This window comes from Lissotriton vulgaris, chromosome 8 (genome assembly GCF_964263255.1).
Source record: "Lissotriton vulgaris chromosome 8, aLisVul1.2, whole genome shotgun sequence".
In the NCBI taxonomy this organism is placed as follows: domain Eukaryota; kingdom Metazoa; phylum Chordata; class Amphibia; order Caudata; family Salamandridae; genus Lissotriton; species Lissotriton vulgaris.
This window is the reverse complement of record NC_141696.1, coordinates 421,951,050-421,976,779: the sequence shown is the minus strand read 5'-3', so window position 1 is coordinate 421,976,779 and position 25,730 is coordinate 421,951,050. Positions and strand designations below refer to the sequence as shown.

Here is a 25,730-nt window from a genome sequence, read left to right as displayed (position 1 = left end):
TAGAGTGTGATCACTGCATCAGAGGAGCACTTTAATTCAAAAAGACAGAATGTTGGCTGACTTGTCATGCCATGCTGCCACAAAAAGCTAGCCCACGTTGTCCTCTTTCACAGAGAGACCTCCATAACTAGTCCTGGCAGGCGTGGAGTCCACTGTTGGTTTTTCTTTGCCAAACCACCAGTCCCAGGCATTGCAAACCGGGTCAGTTGAGGGCGACCTTCTGACACAACCGAGCTGGTGTTTATGTTTCAAACCTAACCAAGGCTGGATTAAGCGCCACCTGTAGAAACTTTGTAGTTCTTACTTGTAAATAAGGTGCGTAAATAAGGAGTGTAGCTATCAGCAGTGCTGCAATTACAGTGGTACCAGGCGCAGGGATTCTGAGGAGCCCGCTGCATTCCAGTTAAGGCGCTATTTCAATACTGAAAGGGGGGGGGGGGGGCGCTGTGTCACATTTTACTTGCTTGCATTAGGGACCAGGGCATACTTGCTATTTCACTCGGTGCGAGAACCATACGTTTGCCAAACTGGACCACCTCCCTCTGTGTGTGTATATTTAGATCAATGTATCCAGCCAAAGTGTGCTGCAACTACAAGAACCAAGGAGCAACATTTCCAAGTTTATGCTTGGTTTAAATGAACGAGTATGTTCATACAAGATCAGGTGAGAACCGTTGGGAAATCGAATATGAGCTTGCAATAGACGATTATGGTTTCAATACTGCATTTCCACGACTCGGGTGTAAGAAAGGCAAATTGATACTGAGCTATGATTATGGGGCAGGTACACAAAGCATGCGAGTACCTGAAGTGGTACTATACAAGTGCTTTTGTGACTCTGCCCAGAAACAAGCATGCAACTCGCAATTAGCAAAAATTCAAATAGGGCAGTCATTGATATTTGTACTAATTGTATGGCAATATTCCCATTATATGTGATTTGGGTCGCATTTATAAAAGCATTGAAGAGGAAGTAAAAGAGCGCTACTTTTTGTTATTGTTTGAATAGTTTCCAGTATGCTTCTCAACTACAATGTGTGCATTCAGGGCCAGTTTAGACCTGGTGTTGCCCGGTGTAACTCTCTTTTTTGGCATTCCCTGCCTTGACCACCTCCTCGGATTCCCTCGCTACCTCCCTGCACAAGTGCCCCTCTCTGCGCTACTTTGTTGCTTTTATATTTGTAAAGTGCTCCTTCTCAAGGTGGTAGAAGATGTAAAACAGCCTCTAGACAAAACTCCGATCTCTCTCTCTAGCAGGAACATTAATCACAAGAGTCATCTAGGCATTTTTATTGCTGCCTGAAAGCTCAAAGGACAAGGAACTCTACTTTGAGTGCTTTAAATCGTAAGTTATTGCTAAACACAGCGCCCCCTCCAAGGTCCGTGCCCCTCTTCCAGGTCTTAGCAGGTATGTGTGCCTACAAGGGATGTGCTAGTCAATATATTCACATTTATTTCTGCATTCAATGTTAGCAAACTCTATCAAGTAGATTGCAATTTAGTTCCTTTGGATACAATTCTGAATATTTGCGTATGAACAAATCTTCAAATACATTTTTAACACTGGTATATGTATTCAATGAATACATTTATATTAGCCACAAATTGCAAAGTGTACATATAGATTAAAGAAAATCCCTAGAAAACACAATGCAACCAGAAGTTACAATGATTTGATGGTACAAATACTTCATTGTACAATGGTGAACACATTTTCCAATTATTCATTGGGAAATATGACCGACTGAACAGACAACATTGCCTTCAATCCAATAATACAAATATAGGAGTGGTTGCCGACATTTCAGTCTGAAGTTGTATATATCCGCTAGACCATCTTCAGGACATTTGGTATAAAGATGAATTACCCTTCAGGAATGATGGGAATAAAGTTTAGGCTTTGTTCTATAATCCACAATCAATGGGCTTGGTGGCTGAACAGCCTCCCACTTAAACCATCAATAAATGCCAGTGGTTAGAGAGTGGTGACCATTATTGTGGTCATTAATCAGTCCTCTGGTCAAAAATATGTGTGAATCTGAAGAAAAAAAACGGTATTTTGACGAGGTTTGATTCGAAAGACCTACTGCTCACTTTTGAGCGGTACGTCTTTCGAATCAACTTTTGAAGAATCCCCAATTATTTTATTGGGACCACAGGGATTGCAAAGCAGCCAATGGAGAAGCAATAACCCTAACTGGTTGCTTTGTCTGTTGTCCGCAAATGGCACCACTGCCAGATGCAGTGAGCAAGAGCATTAGAAATTTTCACTTTTTAATGTTCTCTGCTTGTTTAAGATTACTAGCCTATTATTTGGAACTTTTTTATTCTCTGCATTCATGGACAGGTCTGCTTCATTTGGCCAGAGGATTAATATGGAATGCAATGGTTAAACCTTTGGCGGAAGCTTACAAACTGCAAGTACTTGCTGGATGCTTGTTACGTGGGGTGCGACTCGGCCAACCATTCCAAAAGGGTAGATGTTTTATTAATGTGGCAATGTCTCAGTGCTTTTCAAATAGTGCCTCGATGTGGTGTTATCTATAAGAATCTTGTCTACCATTTCCTCTGTTGTTGCATAAATGGTTGTCTCGACTGTAAAAGGTTTTTTTCAGCAGGGTAATTTAGTTTTTGTACTTGAAAGTCAAATCATAACTTATTGTCTTTGGGTTCTGGTTAAGGTTTTTCTCTGAAGTGATATCTAAAGTCTAATGGATACTCCTAACCGCAGATTCCACACCTTTTGAATATTCCCTAGGTGACAACCTTGTTCTGGAATCCTTCAAAGCAGTGTTCCTGAGAGCCGGCAGGTGGCCTAGACTCCGCACCATACCAAAAGTGATGGAGTGGAGTCGCATAAAAGCACTGCTATGTTATCTGGATTTATTTCCGGTAATAGGCTTACTAGATTCACTAGTATAAAGTACTTAGTCAATGTAGCAACCTGAGATAGAAGGCCAGATGGACTGGAACTACCCAGCAAGCCAATGAGCATTATTTGCATGAGATACATTTTGGGTAACAATGAATCTTTTGAGATATTAAATAGTGATAGTTAGTGGAACCCAAACTCTGTCACAATGGAAAGGCACACTTAAGAACACTAGGAAACGACTAATATATTTTCAAGATTTATTTAAAATCAAAACCCCATTCTAGCGTCTGTGGCATAACATAGGGCCTGCAGTGTGGGGACATCCAAGCTCCAGGGGCCCCCTCAGAATAGTACCCTGACCTGAGAGCTCCTTATTAAGAGAGGAGTGGGGCCCTCTAGGTACCTTGCAGAGGCCCTCAAGGTTTGTTACGCCACTGCCTAGTGCTTACAATGTGAATATAGATATATATTTTGCTGCTCCTCATTACACCAGGTCGTGCACTCCAGCACGGGTGCGTGTTGCGAGGGGCGTGCCTCGCTAATATCACGGCTACTTTTCTCTTTGTCTTAAACAAAGAAACAGCACTCACGGGAGTAGTGTTTCTTTGTTTAAGACAAAAAGAAAAGTAGCCGTGATATATATATTCACTGAAAAAACCATAGGTTTCACACCAGTTATAGTTACCTCGAAATTTTACTGACATAAAACCATTGAAATTCCCACGTTATAGTTAGTTGGACTCACTATAACTTGCGCGTGTAATGCACTGCTGATGACATCACATATTACATCACTCATGACATGGTCAGTGACATCACTCATGAAATAACTGATGACACCATCCAGTGAATGTGTGTCTTTCAGATAAATAAATATGTTTTATATATGTATGTTAAGGTCGATGGAAGAATATTTGTTTAAATTATTGTCTTAATGGATGTTTTTTAAAAAAAAATGATTGGATAACTGCCTTATTAAGTGTATCTTAGTGAATACATATATTAGCGAGTAATGTTTAAATATTTAAATATATGTATCAGTGTTTCACTTTGTGTATAAGTGGCTGCATGGGTTGGTGAGTAGCTACATGTGTGTGTATATGGGTTATTAGATGTTTTTTTTAGTATCTTTATAATTGTCTGTTTGATTTGGTGGGGGTGTTACTTAGCACAAAGATGCATCAATGACTGACTCACTGTTTGTGTTTTGAAGACAGCATATGTGTAGGATTGTAAGGGTGAATGAGTGTGTATATGTATGTGTTAGTAAGTGAATGACTGTCTCACTAGTGTCTTTATCAGTAACTACATATGTTTTAATGTAGTATTTGTGAGTATTGAAGTATATAATTGAGTATATGTGAGAGTGAGAGATTGAAAGAGTTCTTGTTTTAATAAGTATGTGTTTCTATAAGTGATTGTTTAAGAGAGTAAGTATGTGTAAGTTTCCTTAGAAGTAAGGTGGTAGTGTATGTATAGCTGTATATGCAAATAAATGGATGTTCAATAGTTTATTTGCATGTGGGAGTATGTGTGTGAGCAACTTTTTGAAGACTGTCAGTGTGTTAACGGATGTATAGGTGTCTCACTACATATGATGAGTTAGTATATGTATGAGTGACTATATAGAAGTGTTGGTGAGCGAGTGGATGTGTATATAAATGGTGGAATTACTGAATTGGTTGTTGTATCTGGTATAGGTATGTCCACTTTTTTTAAAATGTTGTTTTTTATTTTTCAAAATGTGTTTTAAGGGTTACTTTACAGTGAAAGTAGGTCAGTCTCTCTGTCACAAGGATGGTGTCATCAGTGATGTCATGAGTGATGTCACTGACCATGTCATGAGTGATGTAATATGTGATGTCATCAGCAGTACATTACACACGCAAGTTATAGTGAGTCCAACTAACTATAACGTGGGAATTTCAATGGTTTTATGTCAGTAAAATTTCCAGGTAACTATAACTGGTGTGAAACCTATGTTTTTTTCAGTGAATTTGATAGGTTTTTTAAATGCTAATTCCTAACTATAACTGGTGTGAAACCTATGGTTTTTTCAGTGAATTTCATAGGTTTTTTAAATGCTAATTCCTTTCTATATCGAGTTTCTAACCTTTTTTTTTTTTTTTTTACAATTTGCTGTTTTTTGTAAGTATTCATTTTTTTTTTTTTTTTTTTTTTAAATATAATTTTTTTCTTTTGCGCTCTGGGTGCTTTCAGGTAAGCTCTCCGGTAAGCTTTCCGGTAAGCTAACCGGTGAGCTCACCTGAAAGCGCACCCAGAGCGCTACTTTCGTTCGTGAAAAAAACATATGAATGAAAAGTTAATAATAATGCAAAACATTTCGTACCATACAAATAAAATCAGTTTTTTTTTATAAGGAAAATGATTATGCATTTCTGTAAAAGTTTGATGACGTCACTTCGGCGCGCAACGTAAGTGCCCTCGGAAGCGCCTACGTTCGCGCCGCGTAAACGCACCCGGAAGCGCCTACGTTCGCTCCACGTTTGCGCCCCGGAAGCGCCTACCTTCGCGCCGCGTAAACGCACCCGGAAGCGCTCCAGAGCGCGCAGCGTAAGCGCGTCGGGACATGTGACCTTAAAATGACACTTTTCATTGGTTGCTAACAGTTTTTTTTACAAAGAATGAAATCCCCACCCATTTCCTTCACTTCTTCTTTCACTTTTGTGACTGAAAGACCTGCCTTTTTGCTCCAGGATATTTCTTGCTTTTACAATGGCTGCCAGACAATCCAGCAGTGAGGATGACCAAGAATTCATCAATGAAGAGCCTCCTCACCGTAAAGTAAAGGAACATTTCATTTGGAAATTTTTTGAAATCCCACCTGGACAAAAAAAAGAGAAAATGATCCAAAAGTGCAGTGCAGGATCTGCAAAGCAGAGCTGTCAAGAGGTAACCCTTTGAAAAAGTACTCTTTTGGGAACTTCACAATGATACGGCATGTGCAGAGGAAGCACCCCCAGAATTTTGCCTGAGAAAGTGTCAGGGCTCTGGCACAAGAGGTTCCCAGTGATGGGGCCTCTACATCCACCGGAGGAGCAACTTCTTCTGGGAGGGGGCAATCACAGGAGCAGGTGCCAAACATTCAACCTGCATTTAACCATGGTGTCCTCAGATGCAGATACTGCAATCAACTCCTCACCTATGGGGAGCAAAGTGTCCAGCTCATGGTTCGAGCATTGGAGAACCATCACTGCCCTTCCCACCCCTAATTTTTTGGGGTTTTTTTTGCTCCTGTTGAGCAGTTTCCATTCCCTGTTTTTGTTCCTGTTTAGAAAAAAGAAGAAAACCAAAAGTTCTTTTCAGAACTACCTCCAATTCTCATTAAAGAGCTATATTCTTAAAAAAATGAAAAAGAGTAAGTGAAATAGAGTGCATTGATAATGGAAAGGAGAATGAGTAAGAAAGAACATAAAGGTATGAGAGGAAAAAGGAAGTGAAGTAGGAGGACTGAAAGAAGGTGAGTGTTAGGAAAGAAAGTTATGAGAAGAAGAGTGAATATGGGGAATGCTGATATTCAATGAAAATGTTGAAAAGGAACAGGAGTGTTGAAGGTTAAGAAAAGATGCATTGCTGGAGTTGAAGGTAGAAGGCCTCATTTATGAAGCTATGCGCCACTTTAACGCCACCAAAGCATCACTTTTTGTGACACAACAGTCCAATAAAAAATGCACCTTATTTATTCATATTTACAAAGTGACGTTTCTAGGTAAATACATCACTTTGTAAACCCCTGTGCCACATTATTCCTACGTCAGGTGTAATGTATGCAAAAGGGACGTATTGATGCAAGAAAGGGTCGTAGAGGTGACACAGTGAATAAACTGGAGGCCTCATTTCTGAAAAGTGACACATCGCTACGTGAAAACAGCGATGCTTCACTTTTCTGGGCGCACTCCTTATGACATTCCAGATATGTCATATATAATTTATCACTAATCAATTTGCAAGGAGTTACAGATACGTCAGTATTTCTGACGTATCTGTAAACACTAAATTGACACATTACTGGAGTGCGTCACAAAAGTGACGCAACTCCAGTAATGCGTCCTTTCACATGGGGAAAGCACCATGTGAAAGGTCTTGCGTCAGTCTTACACCTGCTGTGAGGCAGGTGCAAGATTTTGACGCAACAGCATCCTAAAAGTGACGCAGTGAAATCTCATAGATTTCACTGCGCCGCTATTACCAAGCTTTTTGCGGGGGGAACGCCCCCTCTGCATACATTATACCTGACGCAGGTATAATGTGGCGCAGGGTTTTAAAAAGTGACCCATCTACCTAGATGCGCCACTTTTTAAATATAGCGCAACAAGGCGCATTTTTTTACACCGCTGGTGCGATGCGTCACTTTTCTGTGCGCACTCCTTACGACATTCCAGATGTGTCATATTTAATGTATGACGAATCATGTCGCAAGGAGTTACAGATACGTCAGTATTTCTGACGTATCTGTAAACACAAAAGTGACGCATTGCTGGAGTGCGTCACAAAAGTCACGCAACTCCAGTAATGTGTCCTTTCACATGGGGAAAGCCCCATGTGAAAGGGCTTGGGTCAGTCTTACGCCTGCTGTGAGGCAGGTGCAAGATTTTGACGCAACAGCATCCTAAAAGTGACGTAGTGAAATCTCATAGATTTCACTGCGTCGCTATTACCAAGCTTTTTGCGGGGGAACGCCCCCTCTGCATACATTATACCTGACGCAGATATAATGTTGCGCACGGTTTACTAAGTGACCCATCTACCTAGATGCGTCACTTTTTAAATATAGCGCAACAAGGCGCATTTTTTTACACCGCTGGTGCGATGCGTCACTTTTCTGTGCGCACTCCTTACGACATTCCAGATATGTCATATTTAATGTATGACGAATCATGTCACAAAGAGTTACAGATACGTCAGTATTTCTGACGTATCTGTAAACACAAAAGTGACGCATTGCTGGAGTGCATCACAAAAGTGACGTAACCCCAGTAATGCGTCCTTTCACATGGGGAAAGCACCATGTGAAAGGTCTTGTGCCAGTCTTACACCTGCTGTGAGGCAGGCGCAAGATTTTGACGCAACAGCATCCTAAAAGTGACACAGTGAAATCTCATAGATTTCACTGTGTCGCTATTACCAAGCTTTTTGCGGGGGAACGCCCCCTCTGCATACATTATACCGGACGCAGGTATAATGTGGCGCAGGGTTTTAAAAAGTGACCCATCTACCTAGATGCGTCACTTTTTAAATATAGCGTAACAAGGCGCTTTTTTTTACACCGCTGGTGCGTCACAAAAAGTGACGCACAGGCGGCGCAAAACTGGCAGCGCAAGGCCTTCATAAATATGATCCTGGATTTTCCCCTTACTTCGCTCCCCGGTGCGTTCCCGGTGCGCGTACCGGGCGCTCCCCCCGCGCAAATCGAAAAAAATATTGCTTTAAAATGCCCCGCGGGACCCTATTTTAGCCCCCACATTAAACCTAAGGGGTCAGGAGGGGGTCTACCCTGCCCCCTTATGGTCAATTCCCCCCTTTGTTTTTGCCACCTCTTGTGTCTCGATTTTACCGCTCGGGATTGTTTAGAATGTTTACAGACACTCGAGAGCCAATCAGCTTTCTGCGCGCAAGTTGCGTGTCGCGCCTGGTGCGCTCCCCGGTGCGCGTACCGGAGCGCGCTTATAGATATATATATTTTTTGGGACCTAAATTACTCAAAATCCAATGGAGCACATATCTTGAGACATAGCAAAGGCACATCGGGCTACTAGTCCCTACAATTTTGGCAAGTTTGGTGTAAATCCATTCAGCCGTTCGAGCTAAAAGTGAAATCGACCGCCCTATGGAAATTAACATGGGGAAAACGCGTTTTGGGACCCCCCTTTTACCTCGGCCCCCGCTTGACGAATCCCCCCCAAACTTTCAGGGAAAGACCGGAACTTGACGAGGCCATTTTGAGGAAATTTTCAAGCAGATTCGTCAACCGGTGCCAAAGTTATTCCAAATAGAATTTTGAGATTTAACATTGAAAAAAATCCTAACTATAACTACCTACTGGCGACCGCCGGTAGGTAATATATATATATGCATTTGAATTTGGTCCAAGTCGGAGGCTCCCGGGTGCTCTCCGGCGGTGCACGCGAGGCGCAGCAGGACCCGCTGCGGTGAAATAAATTCCCGTTTTCTCGTTCTGAGAAGTTTTCTTGCCTCATGCACTCCCGTGTCAAAAAATAAAGTACCAGCCACAGAGGTTTCACTCGATTGTGGTTTTAATCAGCATACAGCTACCAGCAACACCTTGCGCGTTTCGGTCTCAACGGAGACCTTGTTCACAGGTAACTGAAATTGACATTGTTTAACATTTAAATAAAGTGTTTTTTTTTAAGGAAATACATCACTTCCTGTTTCTCACACAGGCTTTGTGGGACATGTAGTTAACCATTTCAGTTATATCACAACCAATCATTGAAAAGCCATTCAAAAGTCACTCTCTTTGGAAATGAACTAATATAATAATAAAATAATATGTGCAACCCAAAATAAGGCCCTCCGGTGGGCATTTCAAAACATGCAGAGTTAATGCCTGCTCTTCTTCATCATTTAAACCAAAAATTTAAATTTTTGAGTAATAAATCATAATTGAGCCCTCCAGTGGGCATTTGGTATACAGTATCAAACAATAGGCTTATTGGTCTCAAAGACAGCAGTGCTAATGTCTTATATCACAATTATTCTTACGTGTCCATAATTATGAATGAGAAATAAGGAATCTAATTAAGGAAATTTATGTGCAATTTAAAATCAGGCAGGGTAGGTATCAGGGAGTCTCTGAACAATTTAAAGTTGCAATTTTACAGGTGGTAATGTAGTTCTTCGTCCTGATTATGCCCATGAGGGCTCAGAGTTCGAAAGTTCATAATGTGTTTGGATTCTTTTTGTCTCATCACTCGCTCTCGATCCCCACCTCTTTGGTTGGGTCCCACACATTCAATTCCGTAGAAGATTAGAGCTTTCCAATCCCCTTGGTGTTCCTTCTCCATGTGCTTTGCCATGGCATTGCTGCGATCAGTGTTAATGGTGGCACGAACATGCTCCAAAATCCGAAGTTTCAACTCTTTTTTGGTGCTTCCGATATATTTTAGGGAGCAAGGGCATTCAAGGGCATATATGACAAATTGTGTTTTACAGTTGATCAGTTGTTGAATCTTCCAAGTTTTTTTATTTGCCATTTTTATTTCCTTGGTAGTTTTAGCTATGCAACAAACTTTGCATCCAGAGCATTTATAGAATCCTGTGGGTCTACGCCATACCTCTGGTTTCTTTTGTTCTTGAAAGTGACTGAAGATAAGTTTGTCTTTTAGGTTTTTTGCCCTACGATGAGTCACATTAGGATGATCTCCTACGATTTCTGCCACTTTGGGGTCCATATGTAGAATATGCCAATTTTTTCGCAGTATTTTGACTATGGCTTGATTTGTTGTTGAGTGTGTGGTGATGAAACGGATTTTCTCTTGTTCTTCCACATCTGGTTTTGGTTTGTCCCTGAGCAGATCAGTTCTTTTTATACTGGAGGAGCGAGTCAAAGCCATTTGAATCCATGATGGATTGTATTTCCTTTTTTCAAATCTTGTTTTGGCTAGGTTTCGGTGTTTGTGCCAGTCCTCTTCGTTAGAACAAATCCTTTTTATGCGGAGAAACTCTCCGTATGGAATGTTCTGTATCAGGCTTGGTTGGTGGAAGCTTTGGGCGTGTAGCACCGCATTCGTTGCAGTGCTCTTGCGATGTAGAGTTGTGTGTAGAACATTGTCCTTTATGAAGATTTCTGTGTCCAAAAATACAACCCTTGTGTCACTGATTGTGTACGTGAAGGTTAACCCAAAGTCAGAATTGTTGAGAGTTTCGAAGTAGCTTTCAAATTCTTCGTTTGTTCCCTCCCATATTAGCAACAGATCGTCTATATATCTTAACCAGGCTATGGTTTTCTGTACCGCTTCATCGTTTTCTGATCTCCATGTCCATGCCCATGTTTTCTCCCATTGTTTTCTCCCATTGACCCATTGTATACGAAGAAAAGCCCATCGCTGTGCCTTTTGATTGACGATAAATTTCTTTGCCAAATAAAAAGATGTTTTGCTCAAGGCACATTGTGATCATCTCCATAAGCATATTATTATGATCCATAAATTGTATGCTTCTATCCATAAGGAAAGATTTGCAAGCTGCCAGGCCAATGTGATTTTGAATGTTCGAATATAAAGAAACCACATCCATCGTTATCAGTTTATATGAGGGTTGCCATGGAGTGTCCTGTAGCCTTCTCAGCATGTCCCCTGTGTCTTTTATGTAGGAGGTTAGGCCTTTGACATATGGTAGTAAGAATACATCTATGTAGTTGGCAATAGGTTCTAATAATGCTCCTTTTGCTGAGATTATTGGTCTTCCTGGTGGTCTAGTGGGATGTTTATGAATCTTCGGTAAGAAGTATATTGTAGCCATTTTGGGATGTTTGGTTTGGAGGTATTTGTACTCCTCGTTATCAATTAATTTTTGGTTGAACCACGTTTCCAATTTTTTGTCTAGCTCTTCTTTTAATTTTGGGAGTGGGTTGCTTTTTAGCTTTTCATAATATTCCTTGTTTTGTAATTGTGAGTGGGCTTCTCGCATGTCTGCCTCCTTGTCTAGGACAACGACATTGCCCCCCTTATCAGCAATCTTTATTTCAATAGTGTCATCTTTGCAAAGTGAATTTAAGGCTTGACGTTCTTGTTTAGTTAAGTTGTCCTTGGTGAGCGGAACTTTGAGTTGGTACAGATCCTTGACCACACATTCTTGAAAAAGATCAATTTTATTCCCTGGTGGTAGTTGAGGGTAGAATTTAGATTGTGGCTTCATTTTGGAGATTCCTGCTCCAAGTTGTACACAATGTGTTTGTACTTGTCCGCCCCCTTCTTGTGGGGTCTGGCTTAATTCCATCAGGTTAACAAAATGTTCAGCATCCTGTATTGGGGTTTGCAATGTTGGTTGGATTATGCTTCTTTTGTAATTCGCCATATCTGGTTTATCAATGAATAATTTGGCAAGTTTGATTTTTCTCACGAATTTGTAAACATCAATTCTTGTTTCAGCCAAATTCATGCCACTAGTTGGACAGAAGTTCATGCCACGTTTGAGAACCTGTAGTTCTGTTTCACTCAATTGTTTAGAAGATAGATTGATTACTTGCAGTTCTTCCTTGAAAAGGATCAGACAATGGCACAACAATGCGACACGTCTCATGATCAAGAACTGCAAGTAATCAATCTATCTTCTAAACAATTGACATGGTATGAACTTCTGTCCAACTAGTGGCATGAATTTGGCTGACGAATAACTAGTTTACCACCTGTAAAATTGCAACTTTAAATTGTTCAGAGACTCCCTGATACCTACCCTGCCTGATTTTAAATTGCACATAAATTTCCTTAATTAGATTCCTTATTTCTCATTCATAATTATGGACACGTAAGAATAATTGTGATATAAGACATTAGCACTGCTGTCTTTGAGACCAATAAGCCTATTGTTTGATACTGTATACCAAATGCCCACTGGAGGGCTCAATTATGATTTATTACTCAAAAGTTTAAATTTTTGGTTTAAATGATGATGAAGAGCAGGCATTAACTCTCTGCATGTTTTGAAATGCCCACCGGAGGGCCTTATTTTGGGTTGCACATATTATTTTATTATTATATTAGTTCATTTCCAAAGAGAGTGACTTTTGAATGGCTTTTCAATGATTGGTTGTGATATAACTGAAATGGTTAACTACATGTCCCACAAAGCCTGTGTGAGAAACAGGAAGTGATGTATTTCCTTAAAAAAAACACTTTATTTAAATGTTAAACAATGTCAATTTCAGTTACCTGTGAGCAAGGTCTCCGTTGAGACCGAAACGCGTAAGGTGTTGCTGGTAGCTGTATGCTGATTAAAACCACAATCGAGTGAAACCTCAGTGGCTGGTACTTTATTTTTTGACACGGGAGTGCATGAGGCAACAAAACTTCTCAGAACGAGAAAACGGGAATATATATATATATATATATATATATATATATATATATATATATATATATATATATATATATAAAGCAAATATGTCTGTTTGTCCTTTATGCATTACTACACCATTCATCTGATCGCCATGAAACTTTGGGAAGTTGTTGAGTACACTCCCGCGAAGGTTTCTGGCAAAAAAACAAAAAAAAAATGTTAAATATCATCCCCCCAGGGCCCTCATAATCTTTCCAATAATGAACGTTTACGGTGCGACTCGCTTTTGCAATGACCATCAACAAAGCACAAGGACAATCACTGCAAGTGTGTGGACTAGATTTGGAGAATCCGTGTTTCTCTCATGGACAACCGTATGTGGCCAGCTCACGCGTCGGAAAACCTTCTGATTTATTCGTGTACACACCAGACGGAAAAACAAAAAATACAGTGTATCGACAAGCACTTGAATAAATAAACAGTATTAAAACAATACTTTAAAATGTTTTCCATATTAAAATGAATTTTTCAATAAAAATGACACAATGTAAATTGAATGTTATCATAACAAGTTTCCTTAAATTTCCTTTCTTCTGAGATCGCAGCAACGCGCGACGGATAAGCTAGTAACTATTATAATAAGAAGCAAAATAGCGGCAATAATACTCATCAGGTGGATGAATAATAAAAAATATTGTAACCTTTTTATTGTATCGTAAAGCTTACGATATCAATACCCCTCTTTTTTATGGCTAGCTAAGCACTAGAAGCAGTCTACTTTGAGTTTCAAAGGTGATTCATTCCTGAATACCTCTTCTGAACAATAGAACCGGTGTATAGCACAGTAGCAGAATCTGCTATTCTCATCTGTGTCAGCAGGGAGGCAGGTAAGCGGCCAAGTGAAGGCTGGAAGCACCTCCCAACAGCCTTCAGCCTAGGAAGCTCTGTATGACCCTTCCATCTCCAACCTCTAGATCGAAGTTCCTCTCGGTCATTCTCAAGCTCATTACACTCTGTTCTTAGTTTATATATTGTTGAACATTTTCAGAATAAACGAGGCCTGGCAACCTTTCGCGTACTTTTAAAAACAAAAAGCAGGAAATAAAGTGATCAGCTTCTATGAAATTTTGTTCATTATTTAAAGCAATAACCGGAAAAGTAAAATCATTCCATACAGAAATACGTGATTATTTTCAAGCAGACTTAATTGTCACATTGCCATGAGTAAATGTACATTTATATTTGATAACTTTACCTAAGAAAGCAGCATATATGATTCTTGAAGCGGGTTTCCTGTAAGAAAGTATGTGCTGATGTTGGTTATTTTCTTTATATGCTTTCCCACAGGGATCTAGAGTTCTGCTCCCAACTTTCATTGGTGCGATGACCCTTAAACATTGGGACTGAGGGACCTATTTTTAAGGTTATACAAACTCCTGATTGATTGATTATGCCTAGATCTACAAAAATACTTGCGTGGACACATTTGCTGAAAGTGAGCTGGACTTAACACGTGTACCACCAATGGAAGTAAATTCTTTGTTTGCAGAGTTGGTCAAGAGGGGAGCTGAGGCGCTAGTGTTGCCCCAATCCAAAAAAAGTCAAATGTTCTCAAGAATTCTATCCCCATCGCCATTGTTGCTTTAGCAAACCCTTTATCAACACCCTAATGGTTACACGGTGAAAACTGTTCATACTCACCAGTTGGAAAACTAATAGGCCTGCAACTGCCCCTGGTGACTTGGATTTTTTAACTGAAACCTTGCACCCGAAGGACTCATTGTGAAGGTTTCCACTAACTAGATTAACCACGCCTTTTTTCCGTTCAATCCCCTGGAAAGTGATGAAAAATGGATTGTTTCATCCGGCAAGAGAATGTTTTCATTTGAGAGTTTGACCCTGAGGTTTTTAAATTTGGTATTTGCTGGAGAGGTACATACATGGTCTCTGAGCCAGAGTCAGATGGGATGTGCTAGCTTTCCAAGATGATCCCATAGCACAAAAAAGACATGATGGACCGAATGCTGCAAAGTTTGTGTTTTGTGCTGGCCTGCATACCATATAATACATTGGCAGAGCTGTTGGTACCAGCAGGGTCTTTAGGAGTCACACATCGATGAGGTGTACTGGATTTTTTTAGCATTGTACAAGCATCTTTATGGGACATGCTCTTTGATGGTTCCAAAGCCTTTTGGGGAAAAAGCAGACTGCACTGGAGAGGTTCAAAGACAGACGACCCACTGCATGATATTAGGATTTTGACACCAGTGAATCAATTTGCCCATCAGTTCCCTAAGGTCAGAGGTTATTCCAGGGGGATAGCCTAAAGACAGTGACAGCCACCACAACAGGTGGTGCAGAAATCAGTTCAGTCCATTTGGAGCTGTGGGTGTGTCGCTGGTGGACAATTTGCAGAGCAGCCAGTCCTCCAACTCCTCCTCCACCTGTTACAAGTGCTACCTAGCCACTGCTTGTTGCCCATGCCAGCCCGGTGGGGGTAGGGTGGGGGGGGCAAGATCCTACATTTCTTCCCTCGCTGGCAATCCATTACATCAGTCACATAGGTCTTGCATATAGTTTGAGGGCTGTACCCTACCATAGATTTTTCTCACCTTCCCAATTGACCTCCCACACCAGAACACATTTCAGAGTAGCAGTCTCAAATCCTGATCTAGGGAATACTACCTTTGCTTTCCAGAGGTGCCCTTGAGTATGTACCGGACTCTGATGATGAGTGATGTTATTCCAGCTATTTCTTTATCCGAAAAATGGACGGGCCTTAGGCCCATTCAGGAACTTTGCTTGTTGAATGTCTTCTTATGGTAGGAAACATTCAAGATGCTAACATTAGCTGGAACTAGTCTGCTGGTTTCTTCTCTGGACTCAGACTGGTTGATGTCCTTGGACTTACAGGGCGTGTATTTTCATATACACATCCCTCAGTCCCACAGGCATTGCCTGTGGTTCAAGAAGGCAGAAAAACACTTAAGTTAATCGTACTCCTCTTTGGATTTGCCCTGGGTGTTCACAAAAGTGATGGCAGTGTTCTCTACCTGTCTCCAAAGATTGGGAAAACACATATTCCTGTACCTCAACAATCCGTTGCTGAAGGAGCGCTCACTGCAGTCAGTGATGGATCACTTCCAGACAGCCTCTGGACATCATTGGGGTTTTCCATCAAAGAGCCAAAGTCAAACCTTGACCCCCCCCCCCCCCCTTGCAAAGTATCTCATTCACTGGGGTAGTACTGGACATGGTTGCATGCAAAGCCTCTCCCTTTGCCCCTCCACTGCATCAAGTCCAGACTATTCAGGCTATTGTCCTGATGTTTCAGAACCATTCCTGGGCCTCAGTGAGGATAGCTCTGATCCTTCTTCGTCTGCCAGGTGGTACATGAGGGTACTATAGTGGAACCTTATGTCCCAGTGGGCAAGTCACCAGGGCCGATTCCATCACCCTACTGGTCTTGCAGGAGATGGCTTGGGATCTGCAGTGATAGCTGACAGATGACTACCTGTCTTGGGGTAGACCACTTTCGGTCCCCCATCCAGGACTAGGGAAGTGACCAATGCATCACTGCTGGTTTGGGTGGGAAAAAGAGTCACCAAGGGGATGTGGACAAGTCTCCTAAAGTAATAGACCTTATGGCTAGAGCAGTCGACCTCGGAGCTGGGGGAACTGGGTTCAAGTCTCTGCAATGACGTTCAACATCTTGTGATTCTGGGCAAATCATCTAATCTCACTGTGCCTAACAAAAATGAATGTGTCCGTCTGTAACGAAACTGGTGCTCATGTAAAGCCTTCTGATACCTGATATCTTTGGGTCGGGTTCACGTTATATTAAACTCTATAAAAAAAGTCTATTCCACATCAACCTCATGGAGCTGCAAGTGATCCTTTTAGCCCTGAAAAACTTCCTGTCATCTAATGCAGGGAGGCTGGTAAGAGTACTCAAGGACACCACCACTGCCATGTGGTACTGTAACAGGCAGAGCTAAGTGTGCCTTATGCTGGGCTTCTTTAAGTCTTGATAGGGCTGATGCATCATAACGTCTTTCTGGTCACCAACTAAATAGCAGTGTAATTGAATGCTACAGCATACAAGTTGAGCAGGGGTCGTCTGGTAGATGGAGTGGTGTCTCCACCCTGTGAAGATGCAGGGCATTGCTAATCAATGAGGAGGGTTATGGTAGGATCTATTTTCCTCCACTGAGAATGAACAGTGAAGTATATTCTGACTGCAACGGAGCACAGGACTTTTGTTAACTCCAAGAAGTACCACACAGCAGGATTGCGAAGAGGTATTTGGAGGCCACTCCCCCTTTCTCCACCACTCTGTAAACGCAACTCAAGGTGCACTACTAGTTCAGGGATGAAGTCTATTTTACTCCTGAGTGACCTTTGGGGTGAAGAAGCCCTCCTAGTACCTCCTGTAAGTCCTACACAGCGGGATTCCTGAGACCTGGTCAGAGGCCCATCTCTTTCTCCACCACTCTGCAAACCCTACTACTCGTTTTAAATAAAAATTGAAATTCACTGAAAAAAAACTGTTTACAAAAACATTATAGGTAGGAATTAGCATTTAAAGAAACTTAGAAATTCCCTGAAAAACCAAAGGTTACAGAGATGTTCTAGTTAGGCTCAGGTTTCACTCGTACAAAACCAGAGAAATTCAGCCATTATAGTTAGTGAGCTACCTATAACCCGCGCCCCTGCAATGCACCGCTTATGAACTCGCATATTACATCACTCATGACATGGTCAATGACATCACTCATGACATAATCCACCGAATCTGTACCCACTCACACTTCACATAACCTTTCATACACCCACTCCAATTATCACACCAACTTTCTCAAACCCATTCACACACACATACCAGTACTTACACAGCCACTCACTGAATCATAGATCCACACACATCCACTCAGTAACCTATGCAGCCACTGACATATCCACTCATAGAGCCACTCACACACGGAGTCAGTCATCCATAGATCTACTTGCATACTTACTCCCTCACCCATACAGTCAGTCACACAGCCACTTACCCATACAGTTAAACACGCACACTTACTTACTCATGCTAGCACGTACTCACCTAGATTGTCAGTGACACAAGCACACGCTCCCTCTCAGACACTCTCACATTCACTCACTCACCCATACAGTAACTCATTTACCCAATCACTCACCTATACTGCCTTTCATATACCCAGCTACTCACACATGTACCACTGACACATGCACTCACTCACCAACACAGCCATACACACTCACCCATGCAGCCCACATGCACATACTCACTAACCCATACAGCCACTGACTGACTGACTCACTCATCACTTACCCACTCAGACACTTATAGAGCTACTCAGACACCGAATCAATCACCCACACACACAGCCACTCATGTGCCCACTCAGCAACCATCTACCAGACTGATAGACATTCTCAAAACCTAGTCACTTACCCATACATACACTGCGATACCTAATCATCCCTGTATACAGTCAGTCACGCACCCACTGAATCATCCAATCAGTCACTCATACACCCACTGATTCTCCAATACACCTTGGTATATAATTTAACATTCAAACTTTTTAATAACACTAAGTCACTGGATGATGTCATCAACAATGCCATCAGTGATGTCACTGACCATGTCATGAGTGATGTAAAATGTGAGGTCATAAGCAGTGCATTGCGGAGGCACGAGTTATTGTTAGCGCACTAACTGTAGCGGCCGCATTTCTTTGGTTTGGTATGAGAGACACCTGAGCCTAACTATAATGTCTCTCTAACCTTTGCTTTTTTTGTGAATTTCTAAGATTTTTAAGATTCTATTTTCTAACTATAACGTCTCCGTAACCTTTTATTTTTCTGGTGAATATAAATATATATATACACTTCGAGGTTAGCATATAATAACATAAAAACAATCCGAATGAAAACAGTATATTGATCTCAGTAGTATGACTCTGTATCCTGAATATTTCATATAACATGGTACAAGTAAAAGAGGGGGGAAGAGAAAGAGGGGGAAAGGAAAGAAATAAAGAAGTGAAATGGTGATGTTCCTGGGGATCAGGTAAGTCAATGAATACATCATGTACAAAGGGTCCCTTAGTCTTAAGAAAGAAATAGCATTGTTTTTCTTGATCAAAAGAATTGGACTCTGTTGGTATTGTAAGGAAAGGTTTTTGTAGGTAATTTCGGGAACAACCTGAAGATAGTGCTTGATGCATACCTTGCCACTAGGGGTTTTATGTTAATCTGTGTAGGATAATCAATGTTGTCACCTCTATCATCAAAGAAGTCAAAGATGCCTTTGATATTGCGGGCACTCCTTTCTATTGGAACATTTCAAGTTTGAGACTCTGTAGCTGTTTAATAGTCTTAGCTACTTATAAGGTAAATGATGTACTCCCTGATGGGCTTTCCTTCTCTTTGGTGTCTGTAGGAGGGTGGATGTGTTGGAGCATAAAGTTCACTTAGGAGAATGCCAGGAAAATAGTTAGCCAATGTAACAGGGACCTGAATCGTGTGAGCTGGATTTCTGAGCATTCCACTTGAGAAACCATGCATATTGCTTACACAGAGTGACTGCTGCTGGCCGAGACAGGACAGGTAACATAGCTCTGGTATAAACTCTTATAGTTCTAGCAAAGAGCAGTATCTAAGGCTACTACGGAGTACAGAGTACGTACTGGCACAGACTAGCTTGAGTTTGTGAACCAAGTGAACACGCCAATTGCGTAGGAGTGCAATAGAGCTATTTAAATAACCTGATGCCTTACACATTCTTGAAGGCTAGGAATACTAGACTAACAAGTGTGCAAAATAAATACTTCCAGCATAATAAAAACACTTTAAGAAATGTAAGCCACAAAATGAAACCCCTAGAAAAAAACTCTTTTCAACCTTAAACTCACAAATGTGAGCTTTATGGCCACTTTCTAACACCCAATATAATGTGCATAATAGGCTCTATAATTAAACATTAGCACGCAGTCTTAGGTCAGAGCGTTGATCCCAAGTGAACTTAAAAATGTTTTAGTGCATAATAACAATATGTATGTAGGCTTGGTTCTCATTAAGGTTTCATGCACAAATATTGGAACAGCTCTTAATTTTGAGTATTACATCTATTGCAGGTTGTTTACAACTGGACAATCCCTTTAAATACTAGAAGGAGAGGCCAAGCTGTCAAGCAAAAAACATTTGAAATACTTAACAGGTTTGTGGAATTATTAAGAAATATTATTGTTACTTTTCAGTCACTAATATTGTGAGGACAGAATATTTGTTGTAGGGTATGATTAAATGCACATTTACACACTGTAATGCCAGTGCTCCGGAGCTTTGCAATTTGGCTTCCATTAAACTGTGAATAGACCACCCGCCTTAAAATATTACCTCAGATGACCCATATGCTACTAGGGCGCTCTCTAAAATCAACAGAGGTGGCGTTTTCCAGGTTTATTCATTTTGTGTCATGCAATTTTTCTTTTTCATTCAAACCGTGATTGTGAGAAGCTGGCTTGGTATAGGGTGTACACTTATGTAAGTGGGCACCTTGCACCAATCTAGGCAACCCTTATGGTGATTTTAGTGGTCTTAATCAACCTTATAAAGCTGTCTAAGTGGTAGCTGTGGAGAGCAGCCTTCAGGCTTAGTCCAGAAGGAGTGTAAAGCAGCTTGTTTTACCAGAACATATCTTATAGGTATAGATTAAGTGAAAAAGAACCACACAGTGTACTTATACAAATATATATCTATTATAAGACACTCACTAACACATACAGATATCTCCTAGCCAGAGATATACATAATGTACACATTCCTTTTCAAAACAAACAGGTAAGTAGCACGTAATACTCAATGGCCACCAAGGGGGAAGCAAACCAAATACTAAAATAGTGGTATGCCAAACACAACTCTAGTCAAGACTATACCCAGAAGACATAGAAATGCCAGGGACAAACCACCCAAGGTAAATAAATAGGAGCCCCACGGAGGCCGTGTGCAGATTGGGAACATGACCGTTGGATTAATGCAAGTCAGTGGGTAAGTTGAGGTTGCAATTTTAAAGAAGGACATTTCCCAGTGGACCCTGAAGGAAGCCCATGGAAGACATACGGTTGTAGAGCCACCCCACCCGTGGACTCCCTGGGAAACAGGATACCTACACCAGGGAAGCCAGGTGCATAGGTGTGACGTGGGACTGGAAACCACCGTCTAACCCAATGGAGGACTTCAGGAAGATGATGCTGCTGGGGAAGGTGCAAGTGTCTTATGGAACCCAAAGGTGGATTCAAGTTGAGAAGTACCTGCAAGCAGAGGGGACAAAGTCTATGCCACTCAGGAGTGACCAGGAGGCACAGAAGACGAATGCCCACCAATGTTGAGTGTTGCAAGAGAGATGACTGATCTTGGAGCTGCAGCTGTGAGGACCAGGTGATGATGTGGAAGACTAGGAGCCATTCACGAGCTGTCCCACATTGAATGTCAAGAATTGAGGGTGTCGGTGTCTGTCGGGAGCACCAACAAGCCTTGGCAACTGCAAACAACGTGGAAAGCACAGAAGGTGCAGTGTTGGGACCAGCAAGATCGAGGAGACTCACCACAAGCAGGGGAGTCAGGGCAGACCTGAGCAATCAGGGGATCCCACAGAATTCAAAGATTACCCTCAAGAGTACCCACAGCCCAGAGGCACTGGAGTCGCATGAGGACCTCGAGCTGCTCACCAAAGATGCAGGACCACGGTGCAAATGATGTGGTGAGAACAAAGATCTTGGTCACAGGAGATGCTTGAGATTAGGGCTACTTGGAGCCCGAAGATCTTGGTGGAAGGATGCGAAGAAGCCTTTGCAACTGCAAGTAGATGTGGTTCACAGGGGTTCAGTTCCTGCGGCTCCGACGAGGGATACTGGCCTCAAACTTGGTGAGAGGACCGGGCAGGCCTCAAGGGATGTGAAGAACTACCACCTGTGTTGCTGAGCCTTTAGGAGTTCACTGGAGCCCAGAACCAGTAGACCGGTCAGCTTAGTTGCGGTGCCTTCACATGCAGGGAAGTGACTCCTTCACTTCAAGGGAGATTCCTTCAGGTGTCTTGGATGCCCACAGGCTTGGAAGGTTCCTCTATGATGCACAGGCATGGACGTTGCAGTAGACTAGCATGGCAACGAGATCAGGAGTCTTCCCAGTTGCAGCCATGATGCCCAGAACAAGCCCAGCGAAGTCCAGAGTCGATTCAAGGGACCCACCCTCTAGTCAGCCCTTAAGTACTCTAAGGAAAGGGTTGGGATGATTCAGGGTTCCATCCCAGGGGAGAGGTCGGACAGTGGGGAGGAAACTCCGATGTCCTTCCTTTGTCCAGTTTCGCACCAGAGCAGGAGTCAATAGCTCCCTGAACTGGTTTGAACTGGCCTAAGCACAGAGGGCAACAAGTATGCCTTTTAAGCAGGCTGAGTGATGCTGGCAAGCGCTCCCACCTGGCCCCAAAACACTAAACCCTGTCTGGGAGGTGGTCACAACTCCTTGTGACAGGATACCTATTGTTCTGCCATCCCCTGCTCACGCTTGACCCACCAGCAGAAGGGCAGAATCAGGTCTCTGGTCGGCAGCAGCCATGGTGTGTTGTCTGGGTCTAGAAGACTGGTAGCACGAGCACTACCCGGGAGAATGGCCTGCCTTAGGGGGGACTTCAAGGTTTTAAGTGCAGTGACCTTCGATATAGGGAAACCTATATCTTTCGTAAGTGGTGCTAGCAACAGCTTACCCAGGCTTCATTGCAGGCCTGTAACTACAAATGGAGTGGTCTCCTATGGGTGGCATAATGCCTGCTTCAGTCCGTGAGGGACCCCTGGTCTACCTATGCCCTGGGTACCTTAGTACCATATACTAGGGATTGATAAGTGTACACCAGTGTCCAATCTGAGAAGCACCAAAGTACTTACCATACCAATTTAGGGGAGAAAGCACAGACAATTGGGTCCTGATTAGCAGGATCCCAGTCAGGCTCATCTAAAACAGCATCGCATAAAGCAAAAAGTAGGGGTAACCATAAACACAGATCTTCCTGTCCTACAGTGAACATCTCATTTGCATTCTCAAGCTTGTATAAATGTGATGGCCATCCAGATTACAACTACTTTTCAGTAGAAGTGAGTGCCTTCAGAAACTCCTACGATCCATGAACCAGAGATGGCCATCACTAGAGCATGTTCTCTCATTAAAATATCTACAATGGGCTCAATAAGAAATGTCCTTATATTTCATTTGCTAACTCAGAAATGCTTATGTCCACTTTGCAAATGTCAACTCTTTTGATGGAAGTTTTGAAGGGAGAATCAGCAGATTGCAATACTAATTAAAAATCCACCTTACCTTGAAATACATGTTTTGGTGAAATCAGTAGAACATTTGTGATCTGATTGAGTGCAGTCTTTCCCTAATTGTATCTCAAAAACAAATCTATTAGTGGGGCCATTTAAACATCATAGCAGCTACAGCACAGCTGCAAAGTCACACCCCCCTTCATTGATCTTATGCATAAGATTTGTCTACTGTGTTTTTCCCCCGAGATGCTTAATCCTGCCAAAAAAACAGGAAGAATGCAGGAGCAAATTATTACACCACTCCCATGAGCGAGTTAGTGTCCCTGTGACTGAAAGTCAGTTTATGTACAGTACATTTTTGTATGGACAGTATATTCTAATAAACTTGATCTACCTTAATTTTAAAAAGTTGATATTGAACTGTTGAGCAATTCACTAGCCACATTTGTAGTCTTTATAGATGTGTGGAAAATAAACAATGGTCTTCAAAAAACAGAACACCTCAATGGGCATTGATTTGATTAAATTGTGTTGCATTTTACAGAAGAGTAATGATCGTCAACCATGAAACATTAATCCTATTTTGATAATCGCACCTCGGTCGTCCTGTGAAAATGCACTGATCAAAACTGGCCAATCACTTGCTCTGAAACATATTGTTGAGCCCCATTCATAGATGACTAGGAGGAATATCGCATACATATATACATTTATCACTTTAACATTAAGTGACAGAAAAATTTAAAAATGCTTTAATTTAAGTGAATAACTGCGAAGTAAAGGTTTTAAAACTTCGCTATGATGTAATGACTCCCGATGTCACTCCTGTGAGATAATGACTTTTTTTCTTGCTGTGTCAGATTTCAGTTCCTGATAGAGAGTTGAGTGACTCTTTGGTGATTACATTTTTAGTTTATTTTAATATAACTTGTTTTGTATTTATGAGATGTTTCTTTGGCCATGATGCCATTTGGTGGGGTTATTACAACACCTCACACGTTTTCAATGATTACAGTCTTTTTGTCCCGGCATAACTAAAAATGGTATGCAAGGCGTTCCTTATTAAAATCCTTTTGCCTTTCTGGGTCCTACTGTTAGGTGAGTGTAGGATATCCCTCGCATCAAGATGGTGGCCTCTTTCCGATATACCTGCCTGGCAGATTTACTTTGAGGTGTATGAAACTGGTGAACTTGAAAACATGCGGATGAATAATTTGTAATTCGAGCATCTACGCTAATCCACGTTCCTGATTCATAGCAAAACTACATAACCGACGGCAACCCTACACCAAATTTCTCAGGATTTGGACATGCTGCTATGGTAGAAAGGGGATGAGCCTGTCTATGGAAAAGGCCACGCTTCGTGCCAAAAAGGCTTATAAATTGTTACCAATAGAATTTGGTCCGTCTCTTCTAACATGCACCCTCAATACTAGTAATTTTACTTTGAATCATGAGGATATGCCCTTGTCCTATGGCCCAGGAAGCAGAATAGCTGTTCTCAAAACCCGCAGATGTTTCCCTGATCTAAACCTTTCATAAATTCGTGTCCACTGCCTCACCCGCTCCAGAGTATACCATGGATGCTCTGCTGCTGGTGCCCTGCCAGTCTGTCATGGAATCTCAAGTGATCAGATACTTTCTATGCTACTCAATGATTCTCTTATTAGCTATTTGTCAGCTGAATTTAATTGAAAATGGTTAATGCGATTTTCTTCGGTTTTCCTTTATCAATTTTCTTCGACGTGTTTATGGTAGGGAGTGAAATGAATAAAGTTTTACTTTTATTTTACTTCATTTGGGCCGGAGTTCTTTTTTTCAGTTGTATTTACTTGGTTTAATTAGTGTATTCTTTACTTGGTTTTTCCCTACTCCCCTCCAACAGCTCTTCCCTCTGATTACTTCTTGGGCTCAGCCTACACTACCGAAAGTGAGACAAGGACGCTTAAAGAGCTCTTTAGGTTGCTTCCAGATAGTCTAAAGGCCAGAGTTCTAGGAGGTTCAGGTAGAGCTTTTGTATAGGTCTGTTGCCACCATGTCACCTCTTTCCTGCCATAGGGATATATTTCACTACTCTTTAGAATATTAAATAAATTCGGAGAATTGTCTGGTCTCCTTATTAAACTTGACAAATGAAGTATATACCCATTATAAAGGGTGAGCTTGCTGTGAATTGGCAAGTTTCGCTACCCCCTGCTACAAATAGTTTAAAATACCTAGGCATACAAAGTAAACACGACCCACAACTTGCCTACCAATTAAACCTCGCCCCACTGTTTCAGAATATTAGGGCAAGCTTAACTCAATGGGATTCACTGCCTCTCTCCATTAGAGGACAAGATGCCCTATTTAAAATAGTTTCCATACCGAAACTTTTTAATGTGGTTCAAACCTACGCTTTCCAGAACCACTTCTTTGCGACAATCAGAGGGGATTATACTGTTCTTGTTAGTTTATAAAAGACTTGG

The 25,730-nt window shown here is 41.6% G+C and overlaps 1 protein-coding gene across 1 annotated transcript in view; it reads left to right on the top strand.

The window, feature by feature from the left end:
- Positions 1 to 25,730, top strand: part of OCA2 (OCA2 melanosomal transmembrane protein) — an 833,084-nt gene that overhangs the window by 260,322 nt on the left and 547,032 nt on the right. Inside the window, exon 8 of the mRNA XM_086934183.1 lies at positions 20,077 to 20,159. Coding sequence (XP_086790309.1) covers positions 20,077 to 20,159 — 83 coding nt within the window. The remainder of the gene's footprint in view (positions 1 to 20,076; positions 20,160 to 25,730) is intronic.